At 36.1% G+C, this 20,292-nt stretch overlaps 1 protein-coding gene across 1 annotated transcript in view; it reads right to left on the bottom strand.

The window, feature by feature from the left end:
* LOC150100219 (telomerase protein component 1-like) overlaps positions 1-20,292 on the bottom strand; it is a 1,179,105-nt gene that overhangs the window by 415,268 nt on the left and 743,545 nt on the right. Inside the window, exon 32 of the mRNA XM_090402391.1 lies at positions 18,136-18,231. Coding sequence (XP_090258517.1) covers positions 18,136-18,231 — 96 coding nt within the window. The remainder of the gene's footprint in view (positions 1-18,135; positions 18,232-20,292) is intronic.

The raw sequence follows: 20,292 nt of genomic DNA, 5'->3' as shown, positions 1-20,292 counted from the left end.
AAGATCCCCCTCCCCCAAGAGCCTTCATCTCCTTGCCTTACATCAGCTCTCTTTCACCAAAACTGGCAAAGATTCTCAAGAAATTTAACTTCAAAACGTGCTACACTACGCTTCCAAAACTTCGTTCATTACTTTGCAAACATAAACAGAAACATCTTCCTACTCAGTTTCCAGGAGTCTACAAGATTTTGTGTGATTGCGGAAAAACTTATTATGGACAGACTGCCAAATCCATCCTTCTACGTTTGGATGAACACCGTAGGGATATCTCCTATAACAGGACTAGAGCTAGCGCTCTCTCTAGCCACGTTCTCTTTTCTGCTAACTCAGACGAAGGCCGCCAGCACATTGTAAACTGGACTCAAACTACTAATATCCATGTGTGCTACGATGAACTCGAAAGAAAGATTGTTGAATCAAGAGAAATTTCTCTAGATTCCTCTCATATCAACAACAGCCTGAGTTACAATCTCTCGGACACACACGTTGCTTCTGTTCAGCACTGGCGCACTCGCGACAGCGCGTAGTATTCGTTTGTATGGAACTCATACTTGCATTTTTTCAAACATGCTACTGTTTTTCACTTGTTCTGTTAATACAATTTTAAGTCTCTGTAATTTTTTATATATTTCTTTGAGTATGATACCTGATGATGTTCTTGTAACGAAACTAGTAAACTAGTAGTATCTTATTAAATATATCTTGTCATCTTTTCTCTCGGTAATAGTCATTAAACTTATTTTATATATATATATATATATATATATATATATATATATATATATATATATATATATATATATATATATATATACACACACACATACATGAATGCCATAATGGTTGTGTATTTGATGGTTTCTGTGCAATTTTGTCGAATGAAAAGGAGGAATGGAGTGTACTGTCATCAGCAAAGCTATGAATAGGATTGGAGGGCTGAGAAAGCAGGTCATTTATATACAAAAGGAAGACAGTGGGTGAAAGAACAGAACCCTAAGATACTCCTGCCCTGGTGGGAAAATCTGAGGAGAGTAAACCCACTGGTTTGATGGTGGATAAGTCCAACCACTGCAGGGTTCTCTCTCTTTAGGCATAGGACCTATAATCAAGTTTTGATCTAATTAGTACTGGTACAAACAGAGCAAGGAACATTTGTCAGCATCAAAGAGGTGAAAGACAGGAGCAGAGGCTGTTCATCGCTTTATGATTATTGTGCAACTAGCATATACATGAGAAAAGAAACCAAGTTTTCTATCAGATATGAGCACTTGGCTTCTGAGTTTTGGATTGGGGAAAAAAAACACATCTGCAGCAAAAAATGCACCCAAACTGCAAACTGTCTTCTGCTTGGAAATTATAAACCCATTTCGAAAGATGACCAACAGCTTGCTGCAATTGTCTTTCTATGATGCTCATATTACATGAATGACAGAAGATGGTAATGTCATCCACAAAGAGGACATTATTTACAGTTGAGAAAAATTGTTCAGTTATTATCAATCGATCTTAATTGCAAAATGTGCAGCACTTAAAACTGAACCTTGGGAACTCAATCCTTTTGGATATGAAGTTGGTAGAGAATGGTTCCCACTTGGACTTGGAAGATTTGGGTGGATAAACAGTTCTTGATAAAATGAGGGAGATCCTTTCTGAGATTAAAGTTCTGTAGATTTTTCATTTAACATTCTAAATCTGCAAGCACTCAAATGCTTTTTTCCATATCAAAGAAAATAAGTGCTCACACTTTAGAAGACATCTCTAATGGATGCGTCCTTCTGCAAATACCATTCCAGTTGTTGAAAGATATTTGCAGAAGCCAGATTGTGTTCTGGAAAAAAAAAAGTTCTCTCTCGTTCTCTTTTCAGAAACTATAAAAATATAAGATTTACCCATTTTTCCCACTATTTTACATAAGCAGTTGGTCAAAGCAGCTGCTCAATAGTTAACTGGACATTTTGGATCAGTAATTATCATCAATAATTACTCTATCTGCCCAAAAAATACTATAACCTTCACATTCTATACCAATTAATATATAATCTTCTGTTAGCCATGTCTTATTAATACCAATAACTTTTGGCCAAGAAGAGCTAACTAATGTCCAATACACCCTTTTCTCATTCTGAACACTTTTCATATTAGCATACATAAAACTTAGCTGCCTCCATGGTCCACAACTAGCCCTACACTTTGTACTGACCTCCTAATTCCGATCTGCTATCTCACAAACTAAATACAACTTTTTTTCCATCCATATGTTTGTGTGTTTTACTGGTGTCTACATGCACTGTCACTTGCATCCCCAAAGAGCTCTAGTTTCCCTGTCTTTAAATGTCTGATCACCCATCTTAATAGGCAAAACTGAAGAACTCAAACTCCTCTCCCATCACACAATTTCTATCACTCTTATGGTACTGAAAACCCTTAACCCATCTACAGTTTTTGAGATCATCCCTGAAGCCATATCATGCATTGCACTACCATCCAACACACCTCTTGCAAGAGCTCACAATCAAAAACCCACCATCTGGTTCTCATTTCCCTGCAAAGACAAACTCTCTCCTCCACTCAGCAGCAATCTACCAAGTTATCATTACCAGTCTTCAGCAAGCAGCTCTTTCTTAGCTTCAAATTTATTACAGAGATAAATATACATAAGATTCTGCTTCTTATACAATTATTCTCTCATCTCATCTTCTTTATACCTTCTTTTACCTTGCGGTGTCAAGGGTTTTATTAATTGTCGGACCTCAAGCTGTTCACAGAATAAGGTGTTCAGTCCTATGCCCCGGTGTATCCTATGTCCTGCAGTTGAGTTCTCAAGGCTGGTTTGCATGCTTTGCAGGATGAAAAACCTCAGGATAAACTGGGGAAAAAACACTACTATCCACGCCCAAGACCAGCTAATTTGGCTATGGCTGAGGAAGATCTTTCAGCTCCTCACGTCACAGACGGGAATCGAACCTAGGACACTCCTTCCCCAGGTATATGGTTGCGAAGCGCACCGCCAATAGGATAACCACGCGGACATTATTCTCTCTTATGTAGTTAAGTAATACCTGTGGACAGACTTGCATGATGGAAGTTATTCATTATGCTTTTAACAGCATCGCATATGAAAACAATAAATAATAAATCAGATATTTGTTAATTTGCTAATATTTGCTGATTTTTAACCAGCATTTTTAAAGCACAGAAACTTGTCAAAATCCAAAAATGACATTGCATATAGGAAATAATTCAAACTCTAATGGACAAAAGACCTAAAGTCCAAACTTGGAACCCTCTAATGTTGTAAAAATCAGTCTTTACAGTGGTTAGGTTTTTCTTAAAATAACTCTATCCCAAATTTTAGGTTAATTTACCTAAAATTTGCAAAAATAATTACTGAGGTCTCTGCTGCCTCTGATGATGCCAGAAACAGTTGCTCTGACCTGTATTTACTTTTATATAGCATACTAATTTTCTTCCATCTAAATCTGTGTGAAGGAGTGTCCAAACCATGCTCTGCCAGTCCTGACTTGCTATAATGATGGTAAAAAAAAATTATTTGTGTTCTCCAAGGCAGATGTTATTTTCTTGTCTGATTATAGCTGGGCAGTTACTCTCATGGATCACTTCATACACTACAGAATGTGAAGAGGATGGAGTGTACTTTATATTAAGGTTGCTAGTTTGAAGTGTGGTTTGAACTTAGTGTGAAAGTATTTATTTAGTACCTTACCTACCTTTTCAGATATACACAAAATATGTGGAATAGGCAAAGCAGTGCTTTAGTCATATGTGTTAGTGGAAGAGGAGGCAAGGAAAGAGTTTTGTGGTATTTATCTATTTTAAAGGACTGTAACCATTGTCTAATGAAAGTGTGACAAAAGTAGTTCAGTGACAAGAGCTGTTTCACTAGAACAAATAGCTTACATTATGAGTTAAGTGTTTTCAGGATCCTATACTACTGGGATGGATGACAGAGTGATTGTTTATGCAAGTATCTTCCAGTGTGTGTAACTTTCCATAAATAGAAGAGGATAGTGAACTATTTGACATATGTGTGAAATTAGTGTCGAGAAGGATCAGGTAGTTATTGGTTTATTTTTTTCAAATGTGAAGTGTATTATAGGATGATGGCTGTTTAGATGAGTAAAAAAAAGATTATAAATTATCCTGTTCATGGTGCCAAATGTCAAACAGATCATCCACATAGCATAATCCAGACTGTAAAAATTAATAAGAATGCAAAAGTTATGTATATGAAATTAATAAAAAAAATCCTTCACACACCCATGGTAAGAATGTACTATAGGTTTAAAAAAAAACTTTCTTCAATGGAATCTACATAAAAAATATACAAAACAGTCAAAGGATAGAGAAGAGAGGAAACCACGGCAGTTTTCCATTAATCTGTTACTTTATTTCTGATTTCTGAAGTAATCTGCCTATACTGTAAATATGCATAATTTGCATATGTCCTGGGGAAGATGTGACTAAAAATCAAGGGTCTCTGTAAAAGCACATTAGAAAACAAGGAATGTAACTGAATCAAATCATGATGACTGAATTTTTTAGGATGTGATATTTTATTAAAAATTTGAAATGAGCAGAATGTTTTATAAAGGTGGAGCAGTTAAAATGAGAGTAAGCAACTTTGCTGTTTTTCAAATTTTTATGTGGAACTGTCTATATTATGAACTAGAGGATATAGAGGAGGTAGTTGATTAGTAAATCTTTGAAGCACTATAAATATAGGATAGATTATGAACTGATTTTAGCTTGCTAATGATTTCTTTAGGGCAATTAGTAATTTTTTTTTATCCCAATAAACTTTTTCTTTTGAATCATAGGAGGATTTGATCTATAAGTAGAGTAGCTATATACAAAAAATCTGCAAGATATGCTACATATCCTGCAGAATTTTTGTTGTTGTTATATTCATCTTAATACATGACAGATTTACTTATTATTATTCTTTAATTTTGGTATATATCATACAGACTATCAAAAGAATAACTGTAATACCATATTCCATATTCTATATTCATAATTTATATTTTCATAGTTGTTTCTGTGTGAAAATGTGCTTGAAATGTGGAAAGGCAGCAGGAGTAGATTATATTTGACCAGAAATGATGAAATATGGTGGTAATAATCATATGATAATACACGGCCGTGAGACCCCTTGTATGGTGGAATAAAAGTCTTACAGTCGCTGCACTGCATAGTTCAGAATGCCTGGACAGAGGGACGAATTCCTGATGATTGGAGTAGAGCTCTCATAGTACCCATATATAAAAAAGGAAATAAAACTGAATGTGAGAATTACAGAGGTATATCCCTACTGAGTGTTCCTGGCAGGATATATGCAAGTATACTTGAGAAATGGTTGAGAAGAATTGTGGAAGAAATGCTTGGTGAAGAAGAAGCTGGATTCAGGTCAAATAGAGGCTGTCAGGATCAGATCTTCACTTTACAACAAATAGCTGAAAAAGCATGGGAATATAACAAAGATCTGTATTTAAGTTTTGTCGATTTGGAAAAGGCATTTATCTATTTTAAAGGACTGTAACCATTGTCTAATGAATGACAAGGTGCCAAGAGAGAAGCTATTCAATATGCTACAGTTATATGGTGTCAATGGGGCATTATATCAAGCAATACTTAGTCTTTATTTGAGTTGCAAGTCAGCAGTTAGAGTTGAAGGAAGTACAGGAAGATGGTTTAATGTTAAATCTGGTGTGAGAAAGGGATGTACATTATCCCCTCTGTTATTCATTATCTATATGGATCACATAATGAAGGAAAGTGGTATTAAACATGATATCAGAATTGGAGATGTTAATGTCAGCTCTTTGCTTTATGTGGACGATGTTATACTTCTAAATAAATCAGTTACAAGTTTGCAAGAGTCCCTGACTAAATTGAATAACTGTTGCAATAGATATGATATGAAAGTCAGCAATAAAAAGACAAAGACAATGAAAATAGGTAGAATCGCTGAAATTATCAACTGTGTTTTGAACGGAGAACCTGTGGAACAAGTAAAACATTTCAGCTACTTAGGCACGATTTTTAGTGAAGATGGTAAATTAAATATGGAAATAGACAACAGAATCAACAAAGCTGGTATGGTAGGAAGTCAACTGAATAAATTCATATGGACTAAGAGAGAAATTAGTCAGAACACTAAATTAATTGTATACAAGACAGTGTTCAAACCAGTTTTTACTTATGGATCTGAGAGCTGGGTCAGAAGTAAAACACTTGGCCAAAGACTAGAGAAGCCCGCAGATATGAGAGTCTGAGAAAGATTAGAGGCGTGAACAGATCGCATCAATGGCAATATCATATTAAAAACGAGGATATTAGGAAAGAACTTGACATTGTCAGCATCCAGGAATGCATTAACAAAGCTAATCTCAGGTGTTATGGTCACTTAAACAGAATGGGTGAGGAAAGATTAACGAAACAAGTGTTCTCTGCCAGGTTGGCAGGAAAACGACCCAGAGGAAGACCAAGATATAGGGGGATTGATACGGTACAAAGTGCCTTAGATGATAGAAATATAAGATCTGATAATATTGGAGTCTTGACAAGTAACAGACTGATTTGGAGGAAAATTGTAGATAGGAAGTTAGTAATGATGTAAGTTTTTCATGTAGTACTATCATATCCTGTACATCCCTTGAGAGTACATGGCAGGAATTTGATGATGATGATGTTTCTGTGTGATAGTTAAGTCATAACCTTGAGTGACAGTGTCTGTAGCTATTGTGGGCAATTGCAATCATAAGAGGGTTACATTGGCCAAGGATTAACATTTAAAACCAGTTCATGTTAATCCCCCCCCTTCCCTGAATTTATGGGGCTCCAAAGATTAACAAATCTAATACTTATCTACAGCTTATAGTTGATAGCAAAAACAGTTCCATATACAGATATACAGTTCCAATTATACATTTGCCAGAGATGTCACCTGCTTCCCTCACAGGTAATTCCTCTTTTATAAAACATTCTGGTTCATTTTAAATCTATAGTAAAAAATCACTTCCTTAAAAATTCAGTCATCATGAGTAGCTTCAATATTACTTTTTTATTTATTGATAACAGAGAACATTAATTTAAAGAAAGCCATATTTTCCACATGGACATATCTGAATTATTCAAATTCAATTTATTTACACATGGACATATCTGAACTATTCAAATTCAATTTATCTTCAAACCTCCATAATTTATAATTGTGAAGGTTTGAAGAGTGATGACTACTTAATTTCATAGTTATATGGTGCTCAGCACTCATTATAATTATTATTATTATTATTATTAAACAAGACCTCATGGAGTCAAAGACTCATCGAGGTCCTTTTATCTCATACACATCTCATCATACTGGGTCTTAAACACATTCAAACTCCTTGCAGACACCACACTCTCAGGCAAGGCATTCCAATAATTCACAACTCTGCACGAAAAAAACCTGCCTCTCACTCCCCTACTCACACCCTCTTTATACAGTTTCCAGGGATGACCTCTGGTTCTCCCCTGATCTCCCACTATTCTCTGTAGAACTTCTCCACCATTGATCCTATAACAACCCCTTACCAACTTGTAGGTCTCTATCATATCTCCCCTCTTCCTTCTCTCCACTAGACTCTGCAAATTACATCTTTTCAATCTTTCCTCATACTCGACATTCCAGAGGTCAGAAACTACCTTAGTCAGTCGCCTTTGGACCCTTTCCAACATCTCTTCATCCTTCTGAAAACCAGGTGACCAAATCTGGGCACAATAGTCCATTTGTGGCCTAATCAAAGCCTTATACAATGGAACAAGAATCTCCCTACTTCTACACGTCAGTGTCCTCCTCATCATTCCCAGAAGTCTTTGTGTTGTCTTGACAATTTTGGCGATGTGTCCCCTAAATTTTAGATCCTTATCCACTATCACTCCCAGATCTCTTATTTCCTCTACTTCAAACAATATATTCTCACCAAGCATAAATTCTGCATCCCATCTTTGTTTTCCAAATTTTAAAACCTTACATTTTGCAACATTGAACTCGCATCCCATCCCCATTTGCTTGCCCAATCACCCAATTTATTCAAGTCTTCTTGCAAGGCCACAGCATGTTCACTACTCTTTATGGTTCGTCCCAACTTTGCATCATCTGCAAACAACTGAATATCTCCATCCAAATCTTCGCCAATATCATTAATATACAAGTTAAATAGTAATGGCCCTAAAACAGATCCCTGAGGCACTCCATAGTGACTTTCCTTTTCCTGGATATTGCACCCCCATACACAACTTGTTGATACCTATCAGATAGCCAGGCTCCAATTCAATGCACTAATCTAATATCCAACCCCATCTGCTCTAGTTTGACTCAACTTATCATGAGGTACTCTATCAAAAGCTTTTGCAAAATCCAAGTATATTACTGTGTATCCTTCTCCTCTGTCCAAGGAAGCCGTCACTTTATTGTAATAAGTAAGTAGATTACTAAAACATGACCTCCCTTTAGCAAATCCATGCTGTCCATCAAAGATTATACCATTGTTGTCAACCCAACTCTGGATCCTAGTTCTCACAAGCTTCTCCAACAACTTAACCACAACACCTGACACACAGATAGGCCTATAGTTTGATGCTTGAGTTCGATCACCTCCTTTATGAAGTGGCACAATCTTGCCCTCCTTCCACTCTTTAGGGACTTGACCAAGTGCAAGACTCGTATTAAAAAAATATGTCAAGGCAGGTGTCAACTCTCTGGCACATTCCTTCAGAATACGCGGTGATATATTATCAAGTCCCACAGCCTTATTTACATCTAGTTTACTCAACTCCCCAAACACCTCTTGCTCACTTACAGTCAGTCTCTCCTCCCCATCATCAACTGCTCTTAATCTCTCCATGAAGTCACATTCACAAGATTGAAAGATCTTTATGAACTGCTCATTAAGTATCTCCATCACACATTCTGCAACAGCTGTCTTTATACCATTTCCTCCAATCAATGTCATCCTTCCATAATCATTCTTTCTTTTGCTGGCTACATATCGAAAGAACTCCCTAGGATTCTTTTTAGCTCCATTAGCTAACTGCTGTTCATACCTCTCTTTAGCTACTCTCACCAACCAAGTCACTCTCCTTGCCTGCTTTTTGTAGAACTCATGAAATTGGTTACTTCCACTTCTCTTATGCTGCCTCCACAATGCCCTTTTTCTCTGTATTGCATGCTTAATCTCTTTATTCATCCATCTCACACCTAACTTATTTAATCTTCTCACCCATGGTATACATTTAGACATTGCATCCACTAAATATTTTTTGAAAATCCCCCAAGCTGCATTGATCTCTTTTCCAGCTAACTCCTCATTCCATGCTACACCTGTAAGCTGTCTCCTGAGCTCTTCATAATCACCCCCCTTGGGGTGAATGGGAGATAATAAAATGGAGATGACTACCATGTCAGAGTAATAACTTTAATTCAGTTACCCAAAACCCTGGTAATTACCTTGATTTATAATAAACCAAATTTATTACTCTTACATAGTAGGTGTCTCCATAATTTTATTATAATGAATGATGAATACTTAGTTAAAAAGTATTACCCTGAAAGAGATACCAGTTTTAGTAATGGCAAAACATGATCTAATTCAAATGAATAACAGCAAAATTCCCATTGTTCAAATAAGTACTTGTCACAAAATCACTTCATTTAGAAACACTGAAGTTTTTCACACTACTAGCTACAGATATAAAAACTTTAAAGAAAATCTAAGCAGTGGACAGGTGGCATCAGTGGCAAAACTAGAAGGTTTATTGCTATTCAAGAACAAATAAACATTATTACTATTCAAGAACGTGTAAGTATAGCTAACACAAAGCGAATGGGAGATGAAAGGTTCACAAAACAGTTAGATGAAAGAAAAAAAAATGGCAAGAACACTGATTCTGATCACTACTAAGGTGATCAAAATCACACTTCAGAGAATGAATCATTATTACAATCTGAATAAAGCATTATTACAGTATCTGGAATATACAGTGATAATGATTCAATTTTTTCAAGTTTTTCTTCTTCATAATCAGAAAATAATAATGATGAAGAAAAGGTATTCTGATAACTGCACTGATCTTTTGCACTATCTGTCTGAGAAGCTTGTTCATTTACAGTCCAAACACCCATCCTTCTTGGATCTTAAATGTTCATAACTCAGAATGGCTTCTCTTCTCCAATTCCACCAATCAAGGCAGAGACATTGATATTTTTCAGTAATAATCTATCATGAATTGCCTAACTTGCCCACCAGAATATCTGATAATCCTCTCCATTCTCCCCACATCCTTGCTCTTCAGAACCAGATCTACTGCTAATATGCAGCAAATGTCAGCTTTCTTGGTAATTCAGGCCAAAACCTTAAAATGTCATTTCCTGCAGAACACATTTCATCTGGTCACTCTCAACTTCATATTTTTGTCATTATAATGCCATATGGGACCTGCATGATTTCTCCTCTTCCTTTCCTGACTATATTATCACTCTTAGATCCTGATACCTGCTCAAACTGAAATAATTCCCTAGTAAAATGAAGGCCTTCATCCCACATTCTTTCCAAAAGCCTAGACCACTATCCAAACAAGTGTGCCAAAGCGGTTCAATATAGAATTCTGTATATTGCAAGTAGCTTGAAATCCAAACTCCAGCATTCCACTCAGCCTACAAAGCATACAGTAGCTGCAAAAAAACATTAGCCATTCAAAATCTAACTTTGAAAGGGACCAAGTGTAGCAAACTTGCCTGCTGCTCATACTTGCATTCAAGACTTCTAGTCCCTCATATTGGATGCAATTTCTGCCTATCCATTTTCCCACCCCCCCCTTCTCTCTCTCTCTCTTTCTCACCGAGATAGTACCATTGCAACATCAATCAATGACAAGGCTAGTATCATTATCCTCTGACTCCTGCATGGATATTCAAGACAAAGTACTCCCCAACATTAAGAGAACTGCACACCATCTGTAATCTTTCACCAAAAAGATATCAGAACAACTTGGATAGAGAGTTCTTTTGTTATGTGGCAAGGAAATGAATATTAGTGGGTAAATTTAATAACAGAATGCAGATTTTAGGAAAGTTCATACAAAAAAAAGAAATAGTTACATTACTAAGCATTTTGGAAGGTGTATCAATCAACCAGATGTCAATACTAGTGAATGATATGATAGGAATATAAGTGAAAGTAGATGAACTGGAAATATTCAGGATAGTGCAGAATCTTTGAATACAACAACAGGATTAAACAGAGTATCTGCACATGCATTATGACAAAGGGTTAGAGAATTGGTATTGCTTCTGTGAACAAGCTGTTTGAGTTTATAAACATTGACAAAACATGCTGAAAGAGGACAAGAGAGTTTTTTTTTTTTTTTTTTGCATAAAGTAAGACCCAATACACAGGCTGCAATTATAGACTGATTGGTAACTCTAGAGTAGGGGTTCTCAACCTGTGGTATGCATACCCCTTGGGAGTATGTAGTAAAATTTTTAGGAGTGTGCCATGAGAGCTCAAAAGTTGCTAAGTTGGCAACACTGATACTGACTAATTTCTGAGAACTGAGTGAAGAAGCGTGGCGATGTAGTTCAGGTCTATACACATTTCTCAATCCTCCCTCCCTCCCCTTCCCTGAGAGCCAAACCTATCAAACAGCTGATCGCCCAGTCAAAACATCCATTCTAAGTGGGTGAATGTGCCTTAATACTGCTCTATGTATTTGTTGTGATTTATTTCACTTGCTGTGGTTAGTTATTTTAGTCTTCAGTTTACTGTGAAGTTAAATGAACATGTTTCTAAAGAGTTTATCAATATATATAATTTATGAATAGAAAATTTAATTTATATATATGTTTTATTTTATTCTCATTGTTATACTATAACTATAGTTCTATCCATCTATACAAGGGGTATGCCAGTTACATACACATTTCCAGGGGTATGAGAAGTATAAAAGTTGAGAACCAGTGCTCTAGAGTAACTGTTAATGTAATGTATTATGAAAATTAGTTAAAGCCTTGAATTCAAAAAGAGGATGAATAGGAATATGATATTTTATGGGGAACAGCATGGCTTTGTGAAGAGAAAATCTTGCAGTAGTAGGCTACTCACTTTCTACAATAAACTGACAGTTGTGCAAGATCAGGAAAATGATTGTACCATGATACTGCTGAACTTTTCAAAATGTATTTGATAAGATACCACACTGCAGACTATTACATAAAATGGAACAAATGAGAAGGATATGAAGTTGTTTGGTTGTTTTGTATTTACGGCAGAGGCGACTAAGGCTATAAGGTCAGTGTATTATGTCAGCAAACTGTGTGTGAGTGTGTGTGTGTGTTCTTATGGCCAGTTTGTCTGTTAGAATATGAAGTTAAAGAGGATGGCTGAACAGTAAAGAATGGTAGTTAACAGAGCAGAAGTTATGAGAATTTAGGCAGACAGTAGTGTACCATAAAACGTTATGTTTGAACTCCTGCTGTTTAATTTGTAACTTGTTAATGGCACTGAGGATGCCTTAAAGTGGAATATATAGTGGTTTGTTGGTAATGCAAAGTTGGGGAGAGAGAGAGAGCAACAGTACATGAAACGGATATAAATTCCAAGGAAATGAATCAACAGACATTGTAGGCAAGGAATAATGGTTACCAGTTCAATGTTGTAAACTGTAATGTTATGCAATTTGAAATGAAGAGATTAAAAGTTATAATCTCTCCATTATGATTGTATACTTTTCAACTCATCCTTATCTTCAAAATTTCAAATCGTACATTATGAAATGGTGAAACAACAACAACTCTCACTCTCTTCACTTGCCATTTATACACATAACCTATTCAAATCCTTCTGTAAGGCTGCAATATCTGTTCTTCTCCACATAATTTTTCACAACTTTGCATTGGCTGTAAATGATTGCATATTCCAATTTAAATCACTCCTGTTAACATTAGCATCTTTGGATAAACTACTAGTGAATTTCCTCTTATCTTTAATTCAGAGTATTTCAATAATAAGGTGATACACCTTTTTACCACTTGTATATGGGAAATATAAGACTTCTGCTTTAATTTAGCCTTGGTATCACTTCTGGATCTGGTTCCCATTGATGAGACTTCAATAAAGGTTGAAACAAGCAAGTGTGGGTAGTGGCCCTCCCATAATGCATAACATCATGCACGTCTGAAAGGAAGTGTACTTTCCCATGCTCGTACCTATCATATTAGTGAGCTGAATAATTTATTCTAGTCATTAAATCTATTCTACCTTATGTGTTCCAGTTACAAACATATCACTTGACAATCTATCAGAGGCCTTTGGAAAATTTAAGTATGCCACTACATCTACCTTGTCCAATGTATCTTTCACCAGGTAGCATAAAGTAGAATGCATAAAAAAAAAAGCCTTCCTTAAATTAAACTTACCAAGAAATTATATTCATTTTAATATTTTATCTAAAGTGTAAGCAAACAAAGTTTGGGTGTCAAGTATCTTTATACCCAGGCTAATAGCTAATTGTATATAGAGGCTGATGACTTCACATCAATTGCTTTAGTAACACATTTGTTTTAACCTTTATTGAAGTCTCATCAGTGGGAACCAGATCCAGAAGCGATACCAAGGTTGAATTACAGCAGAAATCATATATTTCCCATATACAAGTAGTAAAAACTTGTATCACCTTATTATTGAAATATTCTGGATTAAAGAAGGACTTGCCAAGAAATTATATTCTTGTTTAATCCTTTATGCAAGTGTAAGCAAACAATGCTAGCATTTGAAGTATCTTCATTTGTAACCAAGCAAAAAAAAAAAAAAAAAACTTTTTACAGCTATCTATGTTCCAGAGTATTTTAACAATACATGATATATCTTTTTTTTTTTTTTTTTTTAATTTGGCTTTAATTTGGCTTTGGAAATATATGACTTCTGCATTAATTCAAACTTAGTATCTCTGGGTCTGGTTTCTAATAATGAGGCTTAATAAAAGTGTAAAGCTGAAGTGAAGTCATCAGCCTCTACATACAAATAGCCTCATTATTTGTATGTAGAGGCTGATGGACAATTGAAAACGTTTTCTATAACTTTCATTTAAAGTCATGCTAACTATTGTAGATAACGCTTCTGTTATCAATCCAATTCTAGATCAAAGCCCTCAATGACCTCTCCAGTATCTTATGAACAAATAGTTCATCATCATCAAATTCCTGACATGTACCCTCAAGGGGATGTACAGGATATGATAGTATTACATGAAAAATTTACATACTTACTAACTTCCTATCTACAATTTTCCTCCAAATCAGTCTATTACTTGTCAAGACTCCAATATTATCATTATCAGATCTTATATTTCTATCATCTAAGGCACATTGTACTGTATCAATCCACCTATATCCTGATCTTCCTCTGGATCGTTTTCATGCCAACCTGGCAGAAAACACTTGTTTTGCTAATCTTTCCTCACCCATTCTGTTTAAGTTACCATAACACCTGAGATTAGCTCTGCTAATGCATTCCTGGATGCTGACAATGTCAAGTTCTATCCTACTATCCTCGTTTTTAATATGATATTTCCATTGATGTCTGTTCACGCCTCTAATCTTTCTCAGGACTCTCATATCTGTGGTCTCTAGTCTTTGTTCAAGTGTTTTACTTCTGACCCAGCTCTCAGATCCATAAGTTAAAACTGGTTTGAACACTGTCTTGTATACAGCTAATTTAGTGTTCTGAATAATTTCTCTCTTATTCCATAAGAATTTATTCAGTTGACTTCCTACCATACCAGCTTTGTTGATTCTGTTGTCCATTTCCATATTTAATTTACCATCTTCACTAAAAATCATTCCTAAGTAGCTGAAATGTTTTACTTGTTCCACAGGTTCCCCTTTCACAACACAGCAGTTGACATTTTCAACAATTCTACCTATTTTCATTGTTTTTAATGCTGAACTTCATACCATATCTATTACAACAGTTATTCAATTTAGTCAGGGAATCTTGCAAACATGTAGCGAATTTATTCAGAAGTATAACATCGTCCGCATAAAGCAAAGAGCTGACATTAATATCTCCAATTCTGATATCATGTTTAATACCACTTTCCTTTATAATGTGATTCGTATAGATAATGAATAACAGAGGGGATAATGTACATCCTTGTCTCACACTAGATTTAACATTAAACCATCTTCCTGTACATCCGTCAATTCTAACATGATATCAGAATTGGAGATATTAATGTCAGCCCTTTGCTTTATGCAGACGATATTATACTTCTGAATAAATTCGCTACAAGTTTGCAAGATTTGAGTTGTAATTCTGCCGACTTACAAATCAAATACAGACTAAGTATTGCTTGATATAATGCCCCATTGACACCATATAACTGTAGCATATTGAATAGCTTCTCTCTTGGCACCTTGTCATATGCCTTTTCCAGATCGACAAAACTTAAATACAGATCTTTGTTATATTCCCATGCTTTCTCGACTATTTGTCGTAAAGTGAAGATCTGATCCTGACAGTCTCTATTTGGCCTGAATCCAGCTTGTTCTTCACCAAGCTTTTCTTCCACAATTCTTCTCAATCGTTTCTCAAGTATACTTGCATATAGATCTTACCAGGAACACTCAGTAGGGAAATACCTCTGTAATTCTCACATTCAGTTTTTTTTCCCTTTTTATATATGGGCACTATTAGAGCTCTACTCCAATCATCGGGAATTCGTCCCTCTGTTCAGGCTTTCTGAACTATGCAGTGCAGCCACTGTAAGACTTTTATACCACCATACTTCAGCATTTCTGGTCGAATATCATCTACTCCTGCAACCTTTTCACAATTCAAGCCCTTGATGGCTTTTTCTACTTCAAGTATGGATATGTATTCCTGCCTGTATGCCTGTTGAGTGTTTTTTACCACTGTGCCATCACTGCTTGTTTCATTTAGCAATTTTTCGAAGTAATTACTCCATACTTCAAGGATATCTTTTTCTACTGTTTTCATGTCACCTTTATCATTTCTAACTCCTTTTACAGCACTCTTTACTCCATTTCTAAGCTTCTTCAACAACCTCCAGAATATCTTACCACCTTCTTGATAGTTATTTTCTATGTTCTTACCAAAGTCCTCCCATGACTTTTGTTTAGCTAGTTTTACACAGTCTTTTGCTTTCTTACATTTGTCTCTGTATTCTCTAAGAGCAAAAGCTGACTTATTTACCAGGAACTTTTGATATGCTTTCTTCTTTTTCTTCATTGCCTCTTTAATTTCCTGTGTCCATCATGGAATTCTGATTTTTCTATCCTTGCAGACAACCTCCACATATGCCTCTACCTCTCTGGCTGAATTAATCAGGGTTTCTTCAAGGCTTGCCACTAAATCTCCAAGATTTGGTTCCTGTTCTCAAACTCTTTCATTTTTTCTTCAATAATCTTTGTGTATGTTAGTCTACAGTTTACATCTGAGAGCTGCTCAACTTTTATTCGCTTTAAAACTTTCTTACATGTTATTCTTTTCAATATGAAATTCAATTTTATACTGCTCAAGACTAAATAGTGATCACTTCCAATTTCAAATCCTATATACACTCTGATGTCCTGCACTAGGGAGAAAACATCACTATCAACAATAATATAGTCAATGAGACTTTTCATATTCCTTGACTCTTCTCTCCATGTGAATTTGTTCACATTTTTATGTTGGAACATGGTGTTAGTAATAACCAGTCCATGTCCTGAGCAGAAATCCAACAGGTATTTGCCATTATTATTAGCTTTGCTCTTTTCTCAAAAATTTTCCCAAAATATTTTTGTATGTCTGACAGTCATTTCCTACTCTGCTATTCAGATCACCAACAAGGGCCAAACTTTTCCTTTTTCATTGTGTCAGTTGTATTTTCTAAAACATCAAAAAATTCCTCCACTTCTACCTTAGTAGAACCTTCTGTGGGACCATAGGCACAAATAAGTCTCATTGTCCAGTTCCCCATTCTCATATTTGCCCACATCACTCTACTTGAGACTGCCTGCCATTCAAGAAGATTAGCCTCGTATTTTGTGTTGAATACTATGGCTACTCCTTCTTTTCCTTGATTGTCATTTCCTGAATATAACATTTTGTATTTATTGCTCAGAAGGATCTCACCAGTTTTTGTCTTTTTTGTTTCAGTCACCCCTATTATGTCGATCTGTTACTTATCTAATTCCTCGGCTAGCTCCATTTATTTGCCATTCAGGCTTCTTATGTTGATAGTACCGATCTTTAACTCTGGTGATGTTGAGTTGGGGTGTGTTTTCAGATTTGTTCCAGTAGCTGACTTTTCGCTGTTCGCCCTAGTTCCCTGGCGAAAACAACGGGGGCCTTGTTTAACCGGGCGACGCCCCAGTAGGCATGAAATTTTGTCATGTTGTACCATCGTTTTTTATTTTGGTTTAACCAATAAGAATACAATTTGGTCGGCTAAATCCCAAATTGCCAGCCCATCCTCATTCGTTCAGTATCGAGGTAGATATCCAATAGGGTGCACCACGAGAAGGTGAGGATTGGACATTAGGTCAGAAGCCCTGGTCGGTTCTCTGCATTTCTTTGCTCACTCATTGTCAGCTCCCCCCCCCCCCACCATTTTCTTCACACTCAAGTTCAATGTTGCATTTCTGAAGATGAAATGCCTGAGGCATATGTTTCTGAGGTAGAGTCTCAGTTTTATCACCACCTTTCTGAAGGAGAACAATTTTTTAACTCTCTTTTCGCACTTTAGAGATTGTACCAATTTCGAGACCAGATTAATTCTTCCTGTAGCTTCTGCTCACTCATCATCAGCCCCCCCCCCCCCCCCCCCCCCCACCGTTTTCTTCACAATCAAGTTCAATGTTGCAATGAAATGCCTGAGGCATATGGAGTAGTACATTCAGATTTTGTACAAGCCTTTGATAGATTAGGGTATGACAAGTTGACAACTAAAATGAAATGAATGAAGTTAGATGAAGGATAATCATGCCAGTCAACAAGCCTGGCAGGATGTAGGTGATTACTAACTTAATTGTACATTACAGTAAATTTAGTTATAAAAAATTTATACTACCTTTCCTGTTTTCGTACAAATTAGTTTTATAACACCATCCTTACTTCCAAGAGCAGCTAAATTTTCTTCAGGTGATACAGCAATACACAGAATAGGCTGAAAAAATACCAACGAAATGCAAAATTATAGTTTCTGCATATTATATAAAAATTTCAGTATGGGATACAGAAAACTTTCTTTTCCATTAGTTTTATGATTACTAAGAAATATTAATGGATTAAATTAAGAAAAAAGGCAATCTTCCAAAATCAAAGTCAACTTTATCTCCTCCATAGCTTGACTCATATATTTGATTCAACATATTCAAAGCATAAGCATGCAGAACACCACCATTAATATGTTCTAAACAATCATCACCTATTAAACTGAAGAACAGAACTACGACAAAATTGACTTAAACTACTTAAACCAGTACCTAATGGTGTTTGCACAACACACCGCTTGACCAAACGAAGGAAGACTTGCTTTGGAATCTAATCGGCAATTAGATTCAAAATTTTTCTAAGCCTTTTTTTTGACCGGTTCTTGAGTTAGTCGATCTCTGGTACATGCAAGAGGGTTTTTTCTCCCAGAAACTTGGGTTTTTCATCCTGTAAACGAAAGAAAATCGACTGCAGAACCCACATTATTTCAGACATTAAACATATTGTGTTAGGATTAGAGACCACAAGATGGCAGCACTTGTTGAGCTATCTCTCTTCACTGCATGCCACTTAACTAGTGACAGCCTTGGGCCAGCTATCTCTGATTGGGTACCAGTGAAGACAGAACTGCCCACTCAGTCTCCAAAAGTTAGATAGGGCTAAAATGGCCTCGCCTACTCCCTATATAGGAATAAAAAAGCATTAGCTGTTTTTTTTTTTTTTAAATATTTTATTCAACATATTCAAAGAATAAGCATGCGAACACCACCACCACCACTGCCGGCCTGGTTGGTCGAGTGGCTAACGTATCCGCTCTCCATCCAAAAGGTTGTGGGTTCAAATCCCACTGTGGGCATGTATGTTTGTGATTGTCTGTGAAAATACTAGTGGTGGTAGCGGTAGTAGATGATATTAGTGCAGATGAGTGGTTCACTGTAGTTGGTGGATTGAGTGGTGGAGAAGGAGAGTTGTAGAGTAGATGTCCTCCCTTGACGAGTCTTTGGACTCCTTGGAGGGGAGGTGTTACGTAATAATAATCATAGACTGACAGTGTAGGCTAAGTATAATGGCTGTCAGTTTAACATGGAGAAGTGTCAGCTTGTGCTCTGGATAGAAAGATTACAAACTACATATATATCACACTGATGGAGCTATACTGCAGGAAACTGATGGGGGTCAGGAATTTGGGGTGAAGGTGGCAGGAGCTGCAAGTTTGAGGAGTTGAACTGCAGCATACATACACTGAGAAGTGGATGTAAGAATGTAATTATTTTCTTTAAGAGTTTTTGATTCAGCTACATCTGGACTACTATGCAGTGAACAGGTTGATTAGGTTTCTTGGGGTATGAGGAAGTGATGAGAGAGAAACCAGAGGCAAGTGATGAATAAGACAACTGGTCTATGGAGTGATGAAAGAGTGGAAGCATATGGATTACAAAATCTGGTTGACATAGATACAAGAGGGAGAAGGAGATGTGACAGAAATATCATATGGCAGATATGGTATGATAGAAAATTGAAGTGGGGAATGAAACAGATTGAAACAGATGAAATTTTTCAATACGTGACAAGAACGACTAAAACAAGGAATAACTTCTGGAAGTTGTATATAAGTGTTGCTAGCAGTATGGCATGAGGACTACCTAGTTTTGCATGAAGGGGTGGATGATTGGAATGGATTACAGAAATAATCATGAGTGTTAATGTCTGAGTTCAAGGAGAGGCAGGATAAGTACTTCGTAAATAATAGTAAATGTGAGTTCTTGCAATGAGTCTTCAGAATCCATGGAAATGCATATATATATATAAACAATAATTCTTGAATATTAATTATAATAATTGCCTTTCATTGGTCTACAATATCTGATCAAGTGCTCTGTTTCAAACCTAGATTTCAGAACAATATCTTAAACTGGTTTTAATAAATCATTTAATACAATTGAGGACAACAACTTCTCAAACTTTTGGAATAGTGGGATAGTCATTTAGATTAAGATTAGGTCAATGAAGCAAG

Source organism: Typopeltis vanoorti, chromosome 13 (genome assembly GCF_054136105.1).
Source record: "Typopeltis vanoorti isolate ZY-2024b chromosome 13, IOZ_Tvanoo_1.0, whole genome shotgun sequence".
Taxonomy (NCBI): Eukaryota; Metazoa; Arthropoda; class Arachnida; order Uropygi; family Thelyphonidae; genus Typopeltis; species Typopeltis vanoorti.
This window is presented reverse-complemented; position numbering and strand designations above follow the sequence as displayed.